This window comes from Nylanderia fulva, unplaced genomic scaffold, assembly GCF_048542155.1.
Source record: "Nylanderia fulva isolate GAGA-0341 unplaced genomic scaffold, ASM4854215v1 Scaffold24, whole genome shotgun sequence".
Taxonomy (NCBI): domain Eukaryota; kingdom Metazoa; phylum Arthropoda; class Insecta; order Hymenoptera; family Formicidae; genus Nylanderia; species Nylanderia fulva.
This window is the reverse complement of record NW_028190304.1, coordinates 1,375,344-1,394,762: the sequence shown is the minus strand read 5'-3', so window position 1 is coordinate 1,394,762 and position 19,419 is coordinate 1,375,344. Positions and strand designations below refer to the sequence as shown.

The 19,419-nt window shown below is 34.0% G+C and overlaps 4 protein-coding genes across 4 annotated transcripts in view; 3 read left to right on the top strand and 1 right to left on the bottom strand.

The window, feature by feature from the left end:
- Nucleotides 1-19,419, bottom strand: part of brm (ATP-dependent helicase brm) — a 30,454-nt gene that overhangs the window by 5,532 nt on the left and 5,503 nt on the right. The window contains exon 3 of the mRNA XM_029306963.2: nucleotides 60-2,311. Coding sequence (XP_029162796.2) covers nucleotides 60-2,311 — 2,252 coding nt within the window. The remainder of the gene's footprint in view (nucleotides 1-59; nucleotides 2,312-19,419) is intronic.
- On the top strand, nucleotides 4,156-7,883 carry LOC114934290 (inositol monophosphatase 1-like). The gene is made up of 5 exons (XM_029306966.2): nucleotides 4,156-4,353; nucleotides 4,863-4,996; nucleotides 5,316-5,578; nucleotides 6,482-6,739; nucleotides 7,445-7,883. The coding sequence occupies exons 1-5, from the start codon at nucleotides 4,285-4,287 to the stop codon at nucleotides 7,579-7,581; spliced, it is 861 nt and encodes a 286-aa protein (XP_029162799.2). The 5' UTR covers nucleotides 4,156-4,284; the 3' UTR covers nucleotides 7,582-7,883.
- Nucleotides 7,909-11,533, top strand: LOC114934289 (inositol monophosphatase 1). Its single transcript, XM_029306965.2, has 6 exons — nucleotides 7,909-8,289; nucleotides 8,548-8,681; nucleotides 8,755-9,017; nucleotides 9,863-9,968; nucleotides 10,574-10,725; nucleotides 11,155-11,533. The coding sequence occupies exons 1-6, from the start codon at nucleotides 8,149-8,151 to the stop codon at nucleotides 11,271-11,273; spliced, it is 915 nt and encodes a 304-aa protein (XP_029162798.2). The 5' UTR covers nucleotides 7,909-8,148; the 3' UTR covers nucleotides 11,274-11,533.
- Nucleotides 14,195-19,237, top strand: LOC114934292 (uncharacterized). Its single transcript, XM_029306968.2, is given in 7 exon segments — nucleotides 14,195-14,592; nucleotides 16,108-16,241; nucleotides 16,503-16,551; nucleotides 16,553-16,760; nucleotides 17,749-17,854; nucleotides 17,924-18,084; nucleotides 18,531-19,237. Coding segments are annotated over 7 exon segments (843 nt in total). The 5' UTR covers nucleotides 14,195-14,526; the 3' UTR covers nucleotides 18,650-19,237.

The window sequence follows — 19,419 nt, the reverse complement described above, 5'->3', positions numbered from 1 at the left end:
AACAATAAATCTTATTATAAATGTGCATGTAATATATAATTGTTATTACATTTACATACCGTAGTTGTTGTAACTGCGATGAATTAAAGGCTTGTTTTTCCATACCAGTGCCTTGACGAGCTCTCAAAGCTAACAATTGAGAGTATCGTGGATCTTCTTGCAATCCCTTTTCTTCCATAGAATCGATCGCTTTTTGAAGCGCGTTAAGGTTCTCTTGCCCTGGTCCAGGAGGTCCTGTAGGTCCACTAGGTCCGATTTGTCCACTCCCAGTTTGACTCATTTGATTTACCGGGGCACCTGATCCTATTGGCGCCGTGCTACCAAGAACTTGACCTTGATTCTGATTACCGGGACCTATTTGCGTAGTAGGAGGCTGATTGGTTGGACCATTAGGGCCCATTTGTCCACTCGCGTTCATATGACTGAGTTGACTATTTGGACCGCACGGTCCCATCTGATTATTCGGTCCGCCAGGCCCCATTTGATTGCTAGGGGTGTTCGGGCCCATTTGAGCCCCTGGACCTCCTTGCATCATTTGTCCTGGACCGCCAGATGGCATTTGTCCTCCCGGTCCCATTTGACCAGCAGGGCTATTCCCCGGCCCCATCTGTCCGCCAGGTCCACTTCCAGGACCCATTTGACCTCCGGGCACACTGCTGCCATGTCCAATTTGTCCACCACCTGGTCCCATTTGCCCGCCACCTGGTCCCATTTGTCCGCCGCCCGGTCCCATTTGTCCGCCGCCTGGTCCCATTTGTCCTCCTGGTCCACTTCCGGGTCCCATTTGACCGCCTGGTCCGCTACCGGCGTTCATTTGCGCACCGGGTCCGTTTCCTAATCCCATTTGTCCTCCAGAACCGCTTCCAGGGCCTGTCGCGCCCATCTGTCCCCCAGGACCGCTGCTCGAAGTCATTTGTCCACCAGGTCCACTGCCTACGTTGGTAGGTCCGTTAGGCCCGCTCGTTGGAACCATCGAGGAAACAGGTCCGCTACTCGTCATTGGCACGTTTCCTGGACTACTTCCCAGTCCCATCTGACCAAGACTATTCGGTCCCATTTGACCGACGGGACCGCCTCCCGGTCCCATTTGTCCACCCGGACCGGAAGGCACCATTTGATTGCCTGGTCCGCCTGGTCCCATCTGGTTTCCCGGTGCCGTGGGTCCCATTTGGCTACCTGGTCCGCCGGGTCCCATTTGTCCACCTGGTGCGTTCATACTCATCTGTCCGGGTGGGCCGCCCATACTCATCTGTGTAAGTCCGTTCGGACCCATCTGCGACGGTCCATTGTGACCCATCTGTCCAGGTCCGTTCGGGCCGATTTGTCCTGTCGATACGGGTCCCATGGGCCCGCTAGGTCCCATTTGAGCTTGGCTGATAGGAATCATCTGATTCGGACCACCTGGACCCATTTGATTCGGACCACCTGGGCCCATTTGATTCGGACCTCCCGGACCCATTTGATTCGGCCCACCTGGACCTAAATTGTGTCCCGAGGGACCACTCCCAGGCATCTGGCCAGGAGCATTCGGACCCATATGACTTCCCGGGCCGCTCGCATTCATATGCGCGGATACTGGCGGACCGCTCGTGTTCATGTGACCTGACATCGGAGGACCAGCGTTCATGTGACCTCCTGATCCAGGAGGTCCACCGGTGTTCATGTGACCCGGTCCGGAAGGGCCGCTCGCGTTCATGTGTCCCGATCCGGGCGGTCCGCTGGCATTCATGTGTCCCGACACCGGAGGTCCTCCGCCGCCCATGTGTCCTGGTCCAGGGGGACCACCGGCGGTCATGTGACCAGGTCCTGGTGGACCACTCGCGTTCATGTGCCCTGGGGGCCCACCCATATGCCCGGGACCGGGTCCCCCCGAGACCATTTGCGAGCCTTGGGGACTTCCGGTGCCCATCTGAGAGCCTGAAACGGGCCCGCCACCTGGACCCATCTGACCTGGTCCACTCTGTCCCATGTGAGGCCCGCTGGGAGGACCGCCTTGCACCATGTGTGAGGGGCCCATTTGCCCGGGACCTCCAGGACCCATCGGACCAGGACCTGCAGGCCCCATCTGACCAGGTCCACCAGGTCCCATCTGTCCGGGACCTCCGGGTCCCATTTGTCCGGGGCCTCCTGGTCCCATCTGTCCGGGCCCTCCAGGTCCCATTTGTCCAGGTCCATTAGAACCCATTTGGTTAGGGCCACCTTGCATCATGTGCGATCCACTTTGCGGTCCGTTCGGACCCATCTGACCGGGCACCATTGGTCCTCCGGGGCCTTGTTGGGAAGGTGGTCCCTGGCCGACTGGACCTTGATTCTGTAAAGAAAATTCATATAAGTCTTAAAAATAAAAAATACTTAAAAATCTGTTAAAATAAAAATCACTGTAAATTTCAGTTAATCAATCACGCCAAATTTTCTTCACTATTATACATTGCAATATATAATAAGATTAAGTATGTGATACATATACAAAAGTACTGTTGAGAAAAAAAATTAACGATAAAGATGGCGTAAAGTTAATGGTAACTAATTTTTGCAAATTAGTCTAACGCCTACGTAAACTTCCAAAAACGATAAGAGCCAGATGTTACACGTGTTTATCGCCTGTGTTTTGATGATAGCGATCAGAGGTAATCGGCAACAATCAGTGAGATAAAAGACACACCGAGGAGCACGTGGACAGAAATGCAAGAGAAAGGCATCGCGGAGGATTCCGATGCAAGTTCGCGCACTTAATTAAAGTGCTTTTTTTTATTGCAATCATACATTGACATCCGGGACATCTAGATCTTGTTCACGTCGTCGTGCGAGGGATGTCACGTTCTTAAGGCATGTTCCAACGACTCTGGTTATCGTGAGAGACAATGACTAACAGCCGAGCAGTTAATACTTCCTTAACGCCTTAGTTTGCGCAACAAGCTTACGGTAATGTTAGAACACCTCGATAAAAATATCATAAGATCTTTTGTAAAATATTCTTATTTTTCGATTTTTTGAATTTTTTCTTAACAGGGTGTCTACTCATTTTGTAAAAAAATTCCCTGAGAATTTCACTGATTTTTTAAAATTCCAAGTAAATTAAGAAATTGTGTAATGCAGATTTTTAATATATAAGTTTCTTTATTGAGTGCAGTTTTTCTAGGACTTAATATTAATTTATTACTTATATAAAATCTTGATACTAAAAATAGATTGTCAATAAACAAAATTTCATGAAATTTTAATAAAAACTTAAATATTACAAGATATGTGTATGTTTTTTAAATGCCAAATAAAATTTAAATTAACAAAAGGATAATTTTTAAAAAAATTCCCTGAATGCCAATTAAATTCCATAAGAATTCCCCGATTTTTCAAGATAGAAAAAATTTCCTGAGAAATCCAGATTTGCAAGGTTTTTTTCTGTGAATATACACCCTGTTAAAGATTTCTTTATCAATGTTATAATCTTCTAAAACACACATTTATATTATTTTTTAGTTAGATGTATAAAGATTTAATTAAACAATCATCAAAAACAAAGTGTTCCTAATTTAATGAAAAATATCGTCTTTAATTTTGAGATGACGATTATTCCTTTCTTTTTCGGCAGGATTATTTAATTAAATATTATTCAACATTTATCTCTCCGTATAATTTAATCAAATTAATTTAATAATAATTAAATTTTCTTATATTTATCCATTTATCCACAATTTAATCAAAATGTACTTGATTTGGAAATCTTCCTCGCTGCATTATATCTATATAAATATGATGTAAGAGATTAAAAAAAAAAAATATATATATATACATATATTGTCTCTCGGATCGAATAATTCTTACAATATGGTGAGTTTGACGTTTAAGTGCAATTTAGCGTAAAGAAGTTTAAAAAAAGAGATATCGATCGACGTAATGGAATAATTTCAAAATATTATGTGTGCGCTTATATAATTGAAAAAATCCAAAGCATGAAATTCGTATAAAAATAATCTTAAAAAAGCTCAAATAAATGATTATGTCACTATAGGGTGAATTTTTCCATGACAAGGATGACGATGAAAAGACTTTGCCTCTTGCCAATATGACATATTGCATAGAGCATGGAAAAGAACCTGAGAGAGTATCCAATATTCCTATTAAGTCGAGTGGATGCAAACTCCTAGTGGAGGGGTGACAGATCATAAGAACGAAGCTCCCGCGATCCGGACGGTATTTTAACTGGAGCGACACGTTTCGCGGGACGTCATTCGTTAAATTTGTTGAAAGAAGCGGGATATCTCAGTTTCGGAAGAACTCGCGAAGATGACAACCCGAGAGGAACTCGACTTCTGCTACGACTTCGTCTTGAATCTCACTATAGAATCTGGAAAAGTATGTGACACATTATATTGTTATATAATTTAATGCAGAATACTGATCGTTCCGGCTATATCTGTCAATAATTATTTATGTGTTGCACAAAAAATTCTTGTTCATGTCAGCGAAAGAGAGAGAGAATAACGGCGATCTTATTATTAATTATTTATTAATTTTATATATGTTAATTTATAAAAATTATACTGAAACTTTAAGAATTAAAACGCTGTCAACATATATTTGACAGAATTGGGTAAAAAAACAGTAGATGATACTAAAATATATCATTAAATATTAATATTATATTAAATATATATAATTATGATTAATTAGTAAAAATTTATACCTTTACTATAACTTGAATTATACATAATTGAAAAAAATTATAAATCACGAAACACGAGAAAATGCATTATATTGCAAGTTATATGAATGCAACGAAAATTACCAGATATCATCTTTCTCAGATCAGTCATCGATCAAATTATGATTTATGAATTATCACACATAACGTTAACTTTTAGGTGATTCGTGATGCTTTTCAAGGATCTAAAAAAATTGAAACTAAAGCTGGTGATTGGGATTTAGTGACACAATTCGACAGAAAAGTCGAAGCAATTCTCATCGACAATCTGGCAAAAAGATTTCCAACGCATAAGTAAATTATCATTTTTCTTTAAATTATAAAGGATTAGATTAAATTAATTTGCATTACTTGTATAGTACATATAAATAATAATAGATTATTATTTTAGAAGAGTATCTGTTTTTTTAAATATTAATGTTATACATAATATTATTTTTATATATAACATTATATTCATATTATTCGTTATTATTATATAAATCATTATATATTATATTATGTAATAAAAATATATTTAATTATATATAATTTATAATTTAAATGAATAAAAATTTATAATATTTATTTATACAACATGCAATTTGTATAGATCCGAAAAATTTTTTGTCAGATTCATCGGCGAGGAAACAGTGTCACATTCGAATTTCCTACCGGAACTTACGAACGCGCCTACATGGATCATCGATCCGATCGATGGAACAACAAACTTTGTACATTCTTTCCCGCACACCTGCATATCGATCGCATTGGCTGTGAATAAGGAACTCGAAATTGGAATAGTTTACAATCCCGTTTTGGAGCAATTGTTCACCGCCAGAAGAGGCCACGGGGCATTTCTGAACGCAAAACCGATCAAGAGTTCGAACGTGGAAGGTAAAGATTTTATTCTCTCGATTATTTTCACTTTTTTTTTAATAATGTGTAAAATCTTTTTCTTTTATGTAAGATAATTCGATGCACATTTTTAACGCAATTTTATTTACGATAAATTACGATACTTCGATATCTCCACACGGAATTTTTTGTTATATTTCACCACAAAATTCATTACAAAAATATTATCAGGTTTGATAATAAGCCGAAAATTATCATGAACAATTAAGCAGAATTGAAAATTTTAGTAAAATTAATGAAATATATTTTATATCTTATTGTGTGTAAATATTAATATTTTTTACTGTGCCAAATATTAATCACACAGACAAACTCTTAATAAAATTCTTCCAATACCATATTGTCCCACGATTACTATAAACTTGAAGATAAATTCTAACAATAAGAAAAAATTCTCTCTGTGTAACATGTCAAAGAAAAAATCGTTTCTGCAACTTTTTAGATTTTTGATATATTTTTATTATAATTCAAATTAAGATTGTGTTGTAGCCAACTTCTCTGAAATTAACAAATAATATTCTTTAATTAATTTTGCAAGCCGAAAATACACTATTTTGTAATTAATGAAGAATATTTTTTGTTCTTCATTAATTTAGTGTATTTTCAGCCGTTCCTGCGAAATACAATAAATTAATTGAAGAATATTATTTGTTATAAGTGAACAGTTTAATTCTTTATTTGACTCTTTGAAATTTAATTCTTTCTCTTACAATAACATAACGATAAAAATTATTAGTATTTTCATTAAGGATAAATCCTTAATGAGATAAATATATAAACATTAATCAAAGAAACTTTTATCAGATTATTTTTCTTCCAATATTGCCCCATGATTACCAAGAATTTCAGGATAAATTCTAAGAGAAAATTCTTTCTGTCCAGGACTCGAGCACTCCTTGCTATGCTTGGAGGCCTCGTACGCGACCATCGAGGAAATTCGCGACATTATCCTAGGAAGACTGGAAGCCTTCGTCTCGATAGCGCACGGAATAAGAACTATGGGTTCTGCGGCCTTAACACTCTGTCACGTGGCTATGGGAGCAGTTGAGGGGTATCACTCTGACAATCTGATGCCCTGGGACGTAGCCGCGGGTGTTCTTATCATCAGGGAGGCTGGTGGTGTAGTGATCGATACAAATGGTATAGCATAGATGCAGACGTGTGTGCAGATTATTAGATTCAAATATTTTTATGTTGACAAATTACTTCACAGTTATATTTTGTTATATATGAAATATTGAAGATTTTTTTATAATTTTTTGATTTGCACATTATTCTTTTTTAATGACAAAAACTGTAGAAATATGAATAATGCACGCTATGAGAACAATAATTTATTTTTAATTTTAATTAAAATTTAATCGTAAAAATTTTAAGGTTTGGAGAAAAATGATCTATTTATTATTAAAATATAATTTTACAGAAAAATGTTTGAGTTTTATAACCCGAACAGACATCTGTAAATAGATCATTTTTCTTCTCCAAATTTTAACATTTTTACGATAAAATTCAATTAACATTAAAGGTAGTGTACATTATTTAGATTTGTATAAGTTTCATTAAAAAAAGATTCCGAATAATTCGCAAATCTAAAGAAAATTATGAAGAAATCTTCAATCTTTTATAAAAAAAAAATAAAATAAAATAAAATAAAAAATGATAAAAAGATACAAAAATAAAACTTAAATAAGTATGTGTCTATTAAAAAACGCAAAAAATATAACTGAAGTAATCTAAACTTAAAAATATATTTAAGTCTAATAATAGTCATAAGTCTGTACACATCTTTCTCATTATCTCTCCGATATAAAATCAAAATATAATAAAAGTCAAATCAAAATGTAGGTGGAGAATTCAACGTTATGTCACCGAAACTCTTGGCTGTTGGTAATTATAGACTAGCGAGAGAACTCGTAAAGTTGATCAAACACGCGGATCTCAAAACCCGTCAAAGAAGTCTGCTGTTGCAAACACTTAAATAATAATAATAATAAAGTTGTACATTTAAATAATGATTTTATATTCAATATTGTTTAAAAATAGTTATACTCTTGGATATGTATTTGTTGTATAAAATGTATTATCGACAACGGTGTGTATTAATATAATTAATTAATGTAGTCATAAAATATTAATTAATTAATTAATTATACTATTAATTAAGGTAGTAATAAAAATACTAATGATATAATATTTATCATATAAAATATATATTGCAACGAATCGTGTTTGTATGTGTATTAATATTATTAATTAAAATGATAATAAATTATGTAAGTAATAATGAGTAATATCGATAACAAATAATTTAGATAAAAAAAGAACACCGAGAAGTTGCATATCTCTTGTCTTCTTATCGCAATTCTTATCGAACAAACTTCAAGGGCTTTTTAAAAGAGAGAGAGAAAAAAAGAGAGAATGCGTTTTATGAACTTAAAAAGTGTATATGATAATTCGCTCGAGAGACGTTTATTAGTTCTCCCGAACGTTTAGATTCGTTTATCTGCGCTGTTTGTAATCATATAACATGAATTACAGATATAGATAAAATGTATAGCATTAGGCAGGCATTTTATATTGCAAATCGGTCAGTCGTACCGATGAATCTGTCAACATCAGTCATGTCAAGCGACCTGGACCTTGCGAAGTGCTGCGAGTTCGCAAAGGAACTCACGTTGCGAGCTGGTAAGGTGAGTCACGACGAATCGATGAGGATTTTCCAAAATTAAAACCTTGAGTGATATAATACTTGCATGTATAGGAAAGTGTCTTATCAATGAAGTTTGACTAGTATCCTTGGAAATAAATATCCTTATTTAATACGCTTCATATAAATCTTCGACAGACTTAAAAATAAAAATTATCGCAAAAATTTGTTAAAATATTAATTGTCTCCCTGATTATTTCTTTGTATTTCCTGATTTGATATATTAATATTACTTGTGCAGATAATCAAACATGCTTTCGAGGGGGAAAAGATTGTATATAAGAAAGAAGCAGCATGGGACTTCGTAACCGATATTGATCAAAAAGTTGAGAAAATGTTCATTGATGGTCTGTCCAAGGAGTTTCCCGATCATAAGTGAGCTGTTATAATATATCATACGTCATTGAATAAATAATCAGCTTCAATAAATAAATTCTTCGCGCTTCAGGATTATCGCAGAGGAAACAATAGCCGCGTTAAAGGAGTTGCCGAAATTGACAGATGAGCCGACCTGGTTCCTCGATCCGATTGACGGAACCATCAACTTCATACACACGTTTCCACAGTGCTGTATATCCGTAGGTCTAACGGTTTGCAAAAAACCTGTTCTAGGCATCATCTATAATCCCATGACCTCGGAGCTGTATACCGCGATAAGTGGCCAAGGCGCGTTTTTGAACGGAAAACGGATTTACACCTCCAAAATCACCGGTAATGACTAATAGTATAAACGGAAGTGATGCTTGCTTATTTAGGAGTTGGATGCCGGAAAGCGACTAAATATATTTTTAGACAAATGCCTAAAAATGAAATATGCAACATATAAATATTTAACAGAAATGTTTATATAACATATTTAACATTTAAATCTAATCTTTCAAATTCTTTGCTGTAAAATTGCTTTGAAACTAATTCTTCGGTTCAAATGTTTTTTTTAAATTTGTTCAGAAAGAAATTATCAATCATTTAATTTAATTTAGGAAATTGTAATTTTACTTAAAGTTACGAACAAAAATGTTATCAAAAATCTTGATTTTATTTCAAATTAAAATTCATGAAGTTTATTCAGCAAAAAGTATCGATCAAAAAATAGTTAAGTGAATAAGAAAAAGTGACAATAGAGATTATTCGAATTCATTGAAAAAAGGGGAAAAATTTGGAAAAATTGCTCCCTTATCAACGCATTTGCAAAGAATATCAATGCTGCAATTTTCACAGTAATCACGAGAAACGATATGAATTCGATCTCGCTACATCATTATTTTTACTCTGTCATTACCACTTCGTAATGGAACTTTTTGCACAATTTTTTCGTATAGCATATTTTAATTACATATTCTTGGATTATTACATAAAAAACTAGCCTCTTAAATGTAGACTTTAATTAGACGATAACTATAGACAAATTATAGATCTTTTAATTGCACATGTTAATCATACCGATGATTCATTCGAGGGGAAGAACCGTAATATAATTTCGCAGCGGACTAATAGGAAAATTTGAAATGCCCACAAAAGTAAACCAAATCATTTTCATCGTCTCCAATTTTTTACAGAATTAAAGAAAGCAATGCTAGAAATCGAGCCGACAGTTATGATAATATTACTAGGAAAGGACAGATTTCTCACCAGAATAGAAACCTTAGTTGGGACCGCGAAAGCGTAAATAAAAAATTATATATACTATTATGATATATATTCTATATATATATATATATATATATATATTTTATATAAAACAAATATATATATATATTTTATTTATAACATATTTTGTTGTAGTAAAATATATATATATATAATAAAAATATATTAAATACAATATAAATTAAGGTATCTGGAACCTCGCTGCTATGTTGAATTATGACGTCAGAGGCGAGAGAGCACACGTTGAAAATATTCTAATGCCATTTTTAAGTGAAAAGATATTTCGATCAGATGGCTTTAGCACACTTTTAAAATACCTTGAAAACAATTCTTTTCCCAACAACCGTAAAATGATCGTGATATCAACTTGTTATGCGGAATGACTGCCTCATATTACAGTCATTTTATAGCTGTTGATTATAAAGGAAAAAGGATAAGCTAAAGCCATCTGAAGTGCTGTTTCATCGAAACATCTTTTTATTTCGAAATAACGGCATCTAAGAATTTTTAGCGTGTGTTTTCTCGTTTCTGACGTCACAATTTCAACATGGCTGAGCCAGGAGCTAGGAGCTTTAATATAAATTTAAAAAATATATATATAATTTTCCTATTAAATTCAGAATAAGAAGCGTAGGATCAGCTGCACTAGGCTTGGCATATGTAGCCCGGGGTGCGCTGGATTGTTATCATATGGATGGTCTTCAGGCTTGGGATGTCGTGGCAGGAATAGTTCTTGTTCACGAAGCAGGTGGAACTGTTATGGAGTCAACAGGTAAAAAAATCCGGAAAATTCAGATAAATCCGAGTATTATACCGTATAACACACATTTCCACCGAGTAGCAAACTAAAGTCATTAAATATTAAGATGAATGACGTCATTTGACGTCTAATGACGTACGTTTACTACCTGAATTGTTTCTACGATATATATAAATAAATCGCGAATCCTTCGCGAAATCTCTTTCGAAATTTCATACAAGTTTCACTCGAAATATAATCTTAATCATCGACATCATCATAAATGACTTAAGTCGCATAAAAATGGATGTTTGTGTTAAAACAAACTCATTTCAAATAACAAGAAAATAATTATTATTATTTTTACTGCAACTAGAAATACATTATTTAAGAGGAAAAGAAGAATTAATGCGGCGTGCAAATTAGTTGCAGAATTAATTATCATTATAATTATTTTCGCAGGTGGCGTCTATGACATTATGAAGCCGAATACCATCGCGGCTTCGAATGAAACCTTGGCACGTGAGCTGTCCAAATTAATCGTCGAAACTGACTTGAAGGTGCAAAGGAAACTAGCTTGAGAGCAAAACAAAAAAGGCACGAATCACGTTAAATGACTGATTGTGACTGAGAATGACTGAATATGAAGCAAAAGGAGGCGTGTCCTCTTGAAAGAGGAAACCGCGTCTGTATCACGTAACTCACGAGAAAATTATACTTATAAAAAACCAGTCTAAAGAAGTTTCCGTTGAAAAGTCCTACTCTGACACACTCGTGGTATTAATTCGATTGCATTAATGTAAAGATGTGCTGCGCAATAAATTATCATTGATTTTTCCTAGTTCTCCTCACGATCGAGAGATTTTCTTCCTCTCGTCACTGTTATAAATATATCTCTTATAACGGTGAAATTTATCTCTCAAAATTTATCTCTCAAAATTTATCTCTCAAAATTCTCTCAAAAATATATCATCCCCCCAAATATATTTCGCATTAAAACTCTACTTTTTTGCTCTCGATATAATTTTCTATGAATGTTGAAATTTAAAATTAAAATTTACACCACTAAAAAAGTCTAAAAAAATTATGTAATTTATTGCGTTTAACGAACGTATTGTAATATTAAAATATATAAATATCATTGTTCGCAAATTATATACAAATAAAGTGCGATATCAAATTAAAAGAGATTATATCTTTAATCATTACACAGTTATGAAATAAACATATAAATAACATTATTTGCATAAAGACTAAACTAGATTATTACATAAATAATGTAGGCAACAATCTTGAATAGTTATATGCATTATAAAACTATTATTAAAAAGAAAAAAAATAAATGCGTGTACAGTTATCTGTGTACTATTATAAGGGTATATCAATGTTAAATAAAACAACTAAAATAATTAGCTTAAGGCTTTTGCATCTCATGGTTTGTTCTGTAAAATATTGATAGTAACATATAAGATAAAGCTTATAATTAACGAGAAATGATTCTTGTCAACAATCTTATTATTACGCATGATAAATATGCATGACTGTTTGTCACATGTTATAAATTGTTTCATCAATTCTTCCTTATTGCACATATGGATTTAATTGCATTTTTAATTCGTACTTGTATGATTAATCTTTTAAGATCATCTGTTATTTAATTCTTGATTGCTCTCTTCGCATCTTCTTATAAATCGCGATACATCACAACAAAAAAATCATTATCTATGCATAAAACTTATGACGCATGTCAAGAAAATGAGTTTGTTTGTTGAAAAAAAGAGAGCAATATATTGGTGCGAAAGATTCTTCCTCACAAGCTTATTTGAAATATACTATGCAAATTTGAGATTATAGATAAGAAATAAAATATCTTAAAAGATACTGATTACAGAATGAAAAATATTTCAGATAGCAAAAGTTATTAAAATAGATAGAGAAATATAGACAATCACACGTTGATTGCCAGAGAATATTAAGTATTTGCGCAACTAACATTTAAGTTGGGAGGGATAATTTAATCAATAGCGAACATAGAAACATTGTAATCAAAAACCACGAAAGATACCACTGAAAGATAAAAATTATGAGGTAATGAGTTCTGATAATATCACTAAAAAACATTAATCAACGCTGCATGTGTTAGAAACGCATAAAAAAAATTAAAATAATTGCAGATTGAATCGATTCTCCTCTCAATGTTTTTTTCTGAAAATATAAATAAAAACAGTTTTAATTCTATAAAATAACAAAACGAGACACTAATTGGACAAGTATGTACGTAAGCGTACAAGCAAATAATGGCGAATATAGCCTGTAGAATAAGTAAGTTTGAGCGAATCTTTATTATTAGGAATACTTTAAAAATTAAATCATAAAATTCAGCAAACGCGTGAAAATGTTTCACGCAAAAAATTGCAGAAATTATGCAATTATTATTAAAATCGAGACGTTCCTCATTCATATCTGTATTTGTATTTTGTATTGAAAATTTAATACTGATCAGGTAAATAGCAAACGAGCAAAACAAATTAATAGTTTAAAATTAAAACAATTTTTTTCGAAGATTTAGAAGAGCTCCTAGATCCTTACGCGGCAATGTTAGATTATGACGTCAGAGGCGAGAAAGCACGCTGAAAATTCTTAGATGCCATTTTTAAATGAAAAGCTATTTCGATGAAACGCTATTTCAGATGGCTTTAGTATACTTAAAATACCTCGAAAACTATTCTTTTTTCTGACAATCAATCAACAATTATAAAATGATCGCAATCAGATTTTGTTATGCAGAAAGATTGCATGCGAAAAGACCAGACTGGAGCCTCAATTAGTTATTTTTCTGTTGATTGATTATAAAGGTAAAACGATAGGTTTCAAGGTATTTAAGAGTGCGCTAAAGTTATTTGAAGTGTTATTTCATCGAAACATTTTATTTCGAAATAGCAATTAAGAATTTTTAGCGTATGTTTTCTCGCCGTTGACAATCTGACATGGCCACGATGAGGATCCAGGAGCCTTAATAGTGCTCTAAATCTGCGGAAAAATTATTATAATTAATTTTAATTAAGTGGTGTGTATGCAGACACATGATCGAAATATCTTTTTATTTCAAAATGATATCTAAGAATGTTTAGGGTGTGTTCTCTCGCCGCTGACGTCACAATTCCAATACGGCGAGGAACGCAGATCCTCAAAATTAATTACCTAGATTTTCCGAACACCATGAGACAATAAGTTAGCATCTCGTTTTTGTAAAACAGTCGCGTAGCAGAGAGAGATGTATCATGATGGTGAGTATAATTAAGAATATAAGAATCAAGGTCTATCTCGGAGAGAGAGAACGGTATTACATTGTTATCTTGCAAAGTAGAGACGAGACAAGAAAAATAATCATAGATTCTCCTCACACGCGACACGTCGGTGCAATATTTCATTTTACTCGAATCGCGCATAAAAGGTAGAAAATTAATCACTAAGCACAATTACGTGAAATCAAGGGTATCTGCTAAGGTAAATTAGTAGAGCCTCCGCTTTGTCGTTCGCTATCTCTCGCGCATTGATAAGCGGAGTTTGTCAATTAGGAAACAATTATTTCAATAAACGCACTCTTATGGAACGTGAAAAATCGTTCGGAGGGGCGAAAAAAAAACTCCTCGATGATTAAGCGCCGATTCGAGGACGACGATCCTACCTACTACTGCCTGCCTCCTACATCGATCGATCCCGAATGAAAAGCACGAGATACCGGTGCGGACGACGCAGTGCTGGCTCGCACCTTTTCTCGACAAGGTCGACGCGGTGCTCGTTCGTTCACCAGGTCGCAATTTCCAGGAAGAAATGGCGCGATACGCCGAGGACGTCTACTACGAGACCGCCATCAAGTTGGCGCGCGAGGCTGCCCAGGTAAGGATCTCATCTCGTCGGAAGAAATCTGACTAGCTAAAAACGCCACGTTGAGATTAACACGTTGAGAAATTATGACAATATGGGATAAACATTGCTTGACACGCGCCATTCCGTGATTATACATGTATATTGCATTGGAAGATAACGTGAGCAGAAAGTTAATGCGAGTCGTGATGCAAAACTCCTCGAAACTAGATGACTTTTAGAATCTAGAGGATATGTCAGGCGATGCCAGAATGTTTTGCGTTGCTGTAAAGGCGTACGTCTATTATCTTTCCTCGTCGACATATTAATAACTTTTTTTTGAAATTAATTAGTAATCATTTTCTGTCACATGTCACTCATATGTAAAATGAGATTTATAAATAGAATAATGTATGCAATTATATCATAGGTAATCTTGATATTTTTTGAAACTGTACATGCTATATAAAGCACGTAGAGATATATATAATCTGTCACCTTTAATAAATTTTTTTTAAATTAATAATAATTTCCCATTATATACCACTTATATGTAATGAGATTTATAGATAGAATAATGCATGCGTGCAATTATAGATAATGATATTTTTTAAAACTACATATGCAATAAAAAGCGTACATCTTTAATCTTTCATCATTCACATTAATAAAATTTCTTAAAAATGGTTTAATAATAACTTTCCAACACAAGTGACTCATATGTAATGAGATTCAGATAGAATATAAATGCATGCAATTATATTATAGATAATCTTGATACTTTTTAGAGATTGCATATGCTATAAAAAATATACATCTACAATCTTTCATTATTCACATTTTAACAGAATTTCTTAAGAATTATTTAATAATAATTTCCCAACACGTGTAACTCATATGTAATGAGATTTAGATGGAATGCAATTATATTATAGATAGTTTTGATATTTTTCGAGATTGCATATCCTATAAAAGGTGTATATATATACATACATACATACATATATATATATATATATATATATATATATATATATATATATATATACACCTATATAAAATCTGTCATCATATCTACAATAATAAAATTTCTCTGGAATTAATTAGTAATAATTTTCTATCACGTGTGACTCATACGTAATTTAGATAAAGAATAATATGCATGTAATTATATTATAAATAATTTTGACATTTCTTGACTGCATATTGCAATTTCAATCGACGTGTAACTGCAGAATGGAATTTGTTAAAATCTCTATATCATAAAATTGAGAAGAACGTCAAGCGAATAAAACAAGTGTTACTCTCATCATTTCGAATCGAGAAAATTATTAAGAAAGAAAGAGAGCAAGTGATTCGCGATAAATTCGAGGAGCATATAATATCCTGATGATAATAATTTTATTGCTGCAAATGACAGAATTTTTCCACACTCGAAACAAGGAAAACCAGAATTCATCCTCCGTCCTCCATCATCTCCTTCATTTACATACAACCTGTTTCATTATCTTGCAACGCGTCAATCCTTAATAATTACGAAATGCCAAGATTCTCCGGGGCTCCATTAACGGCCTCAAGCAAGTCGACCAGAAGCTAGGCGATTGGGACCTTGTGACCGAATACGATCGCAAGATAGAGGACATCATCATCGGCAAACTGAAACGCGCCTTCCCGGACCACAAGTACGATCTTCCAAAATGATCATTCGAGTATAAAAAGAGAATAAAAAGCTCCTGGATCTTCGCCGCGACCATGTTGGATCGTGACGTCAGAGGCGAGAAAGCACACGCTGAGAAAATTCTTAGGTGTCATTATTTTGAGATAAAAAGATATTTCGAAATGGCACCTAAAAATTTGTAGCGCGCGCTTTCTCGTCTCTGACGTCACAATTCCAACTTGGTCGACGAGGAGCCAGGAGCCTTAATAAGTGACGTTTGAATCAGATTCATCGCGGAGGAGTCGACCGGGAAAGAGCTACCGGAACTGACCGACTGTTCCTACGTGGATCATAGACCCTATAGATGGTACCACGAACTTTATCCACGGGTTTCCGCACACATGCGTGGTCATCGGGCTGGCCGTGAAGAAGGAGATGGTTCTCGGCATCGTGTACAATCCTATTCTGGAGCAGCTGTTCACGGCGAGGAAGGGACGAGGCGCCTTCCTAAACGACCATCCGATTCACGTATCCAAAGTTCAAGGTAAAGCAACAAAGGTATTCTTCAATTTCCCAAGAAGCGCAAATTGGCGACTGGAAGCGAAGACAAAAATGTAGACAAGATGAATGTACACGATTATGATATCCTCCTTCGCAATGAACAAAAGATTCCGCGATTTATGTCTGAGAAATTCATCGTCTTGTAAAACAAAGAGACAATTTAACGGAATTAAATTAACATCTCGTGTGAAAGTGGGACAATCAACGTCCTTCAACATAGCTGAAAAAAAGGATACGTCTCTTTCTATCCTTCAAGCTTGTACACGATAACAGATATCGGTAGATCAATACTCGCTAATGACTTTGTGTCGCAATATGCCAAGTATGCGGTAGCAATGATTCAGAGAATATGCGACTTGTAGCTTGAAAAATTCTGTGTCACAAGGATAAAGTCAGAAAGCGCAGATGAATATATGATATTGTTTAAATTTCATGATATTGATGCCGGTAATAAAGCCTTTTACAGGGTGTCTACTCAAATTTTGTAAAAACAATTCCCTGATAAAAATATGAAATAAAAAATAATTTATTATAAATATCTCAAAAAATACTAATTTATGTAAATTAATTATTTATTAAATTATTATTTATTTATTTATTAAATAAACACAAGGAGTACTAATTTATTTAAATATTTTATTAAAAAATTGAACAATTTTCTACGAAATTTATAAATTTATATAAGATTTCGATACTAAAAACAAATTGTCAATAAAAAAAATCACATAAAATTTTAATAAAAACTTAAATATTGCCAAAGTATGTTAGACATACATACTTCTTAAACAAAGCTAAATACAAATAAAATTAATAAAAGAACAATTTTTAAAAAATTTCTTGAATTCCAATCAAATTCCCTGATTTCTCAAGGTTGAATAAAATTCTCTGATACTAAATTTTTAAGATTTTCTCCAGGAGTATACACCCTGTTTTATCAATGACAGAAGGATTTTAATGCTGTTTTTTCGCAGACTTGTCGAAAGCTCTGGTCTGCATGGAATCCGGTTTCATTAAGATAGACGCTCTACGGGAGAAGATGGTAGAGAGAATCCAAGACGTCATTAAAGCGGCTCAGGGGTAGGTTTCGGTGGTCTTAAAAAAAAGACATCCTGTCACACGTATCTGATAATTCGTTTCATCTCGAAGCATTCGTACTCTCGGCGTGGCGGCGTTAACGTTGTGTTACATCGCGTTGGGGATCGTCGAGGCTTATTACATCGAAGGCCCCGGCATTTCGACGTGGGATATAGCTGCGGCTTCGCTCATCATTTCGGAAGCGGGAGGCGTCGTCTTGGATCGCGTAACAGGTAGATATATAAAATTATCATCTTTCATATTTTTGTAAAACTGAAAGACACTTTTTACAAATTGTTTTTGATGAAAATAATCAAGTTGACTGACACAAAAATATATAATATAAATAATATATAAAACAGATAATAGATCAATTTAATAAATTTGTAAATATTACATTTACTAATCTCAAAAAATTCTCATTTCTAGTTAAAAAAATTAATATAAAAGAATCCTCCTCCAAAATGATCAATATTAAATTGATTCAAGTAAAATTTATAGGTCTTTAATTTGACTTAAAATTTTAACAAAAAATATTAAAAATAAAGAATCTATATATTAAAAGTATAATATAAAGTTATTCGTACAACTGAGAATCAACGCAACCCATAATTATTGTCTGCTTCGCTTTTTGTTATGCTTCAGTGACTACAGTTCCTTTATTTTTTTCTTATTTCAGGAGAACCAATTGACATCATGAAGCCACGAGCGGTAGCCGCGTGTAATGATAAAATCGCCCGTGACGTTGTCAGAATAATCTATGAAGCCGATCAACGGGTGGATATGAGGGCGAAATAATAATGTAAATAGTTTCCAAATATATGTTATAAATAAAAAGAAAATTCAAGAAAAAATTTACCCTCCCGAAAAATATGCTCTTATAATATGCATTTTTCGTCAAAAAATTCTTGATATCCTTCTAATATATGTTTTAGTTTGGTTTTTAATATTATTCAGTAAAGGAAAAAATATTAAATAAACTAAAAAATATGTTAGAGAGATAAAAAGAATTTTTTTACGAAAAATGCATATCATCGAAACATCTCGACTAATTGCTAATTAATGTTGTTTGATACATAGCTTATTGTGTCAGAATCAAGTTTGCGTCTTGCAGAAATCGTTCTGATAAGATCGTTCGTATAATGTAAATTTGCGCAACAAGTGAGATTAAAATTATGATTGATTTACCTCAATTCCATTTTTTTTGTGTAAACAATTACAAATCTACTATCTGAACTCTCAAGCTGTGATGATCAATTAAAAAAGAAATTGGTATAATTTCCAACACGCAAGCATATGGAATATTTTGTAAATTCCTATTATATATTATTATATATAATTATATATGTAATTATTATATATAAAGATACATGGTCAGAAATTTAATTTAATTTTACAATTATTTTCCTTCCTCCTTCTTCCTGACCCTGTTCCTTCTCAAAAAAAAAAACGACGGCAAATCGTGTCCAAATAATTACTGAATGTAAAAATATCCCCGTAGGGAAATTCCAATGCCTCGGAGCTGTGTCATCTAATAATAGAATGCACAGGAAAGTGTAAAAACCGCG

Coding starts and splice junctions, on each gene's coding strand:
- LOC114934289 (XM_029306965.2), top strand. CDS start 8,149: ATGTATAGCATTAGGCAGGCATTTTATATTGCAAATCGGTCAGTCGTA. Junction 8,290..8,547: donor TCACGTTGCGAGCTGGTAAG/GTGAGTCACGAC, acceptor TTACTTGTGCAG/ATAATCAAACATGCTTTCGA. Junction 10,726..11,154: donor AACTGTTATGGAGTCAACAG/GTAAAAAAATCC, acceptor TTATTTTCGCAG/GTGGCGTCTATGACATTATG.
- LOC114934290 (XM_029306966.2), top strand. CDS start 4,285: ATGACAACCCGAGAGGAACTCGACTTCTGCTACGACTTCGTCTTGAAT. Junction 4,354..4,862: donor TCACTATAGAATCTGGAAAA/GTATGTGACACA, acceptor GTTAACTTTTAG/GTGATTCGTGATGCTTTTCA. Junction 5,579..6,481: donor CAAGAGTTCGAACGTGGAAG/GTAAAGATTTTA, acceptor CTTTCTGTCCAG/GACTCGAGCACTCCTTGCTA.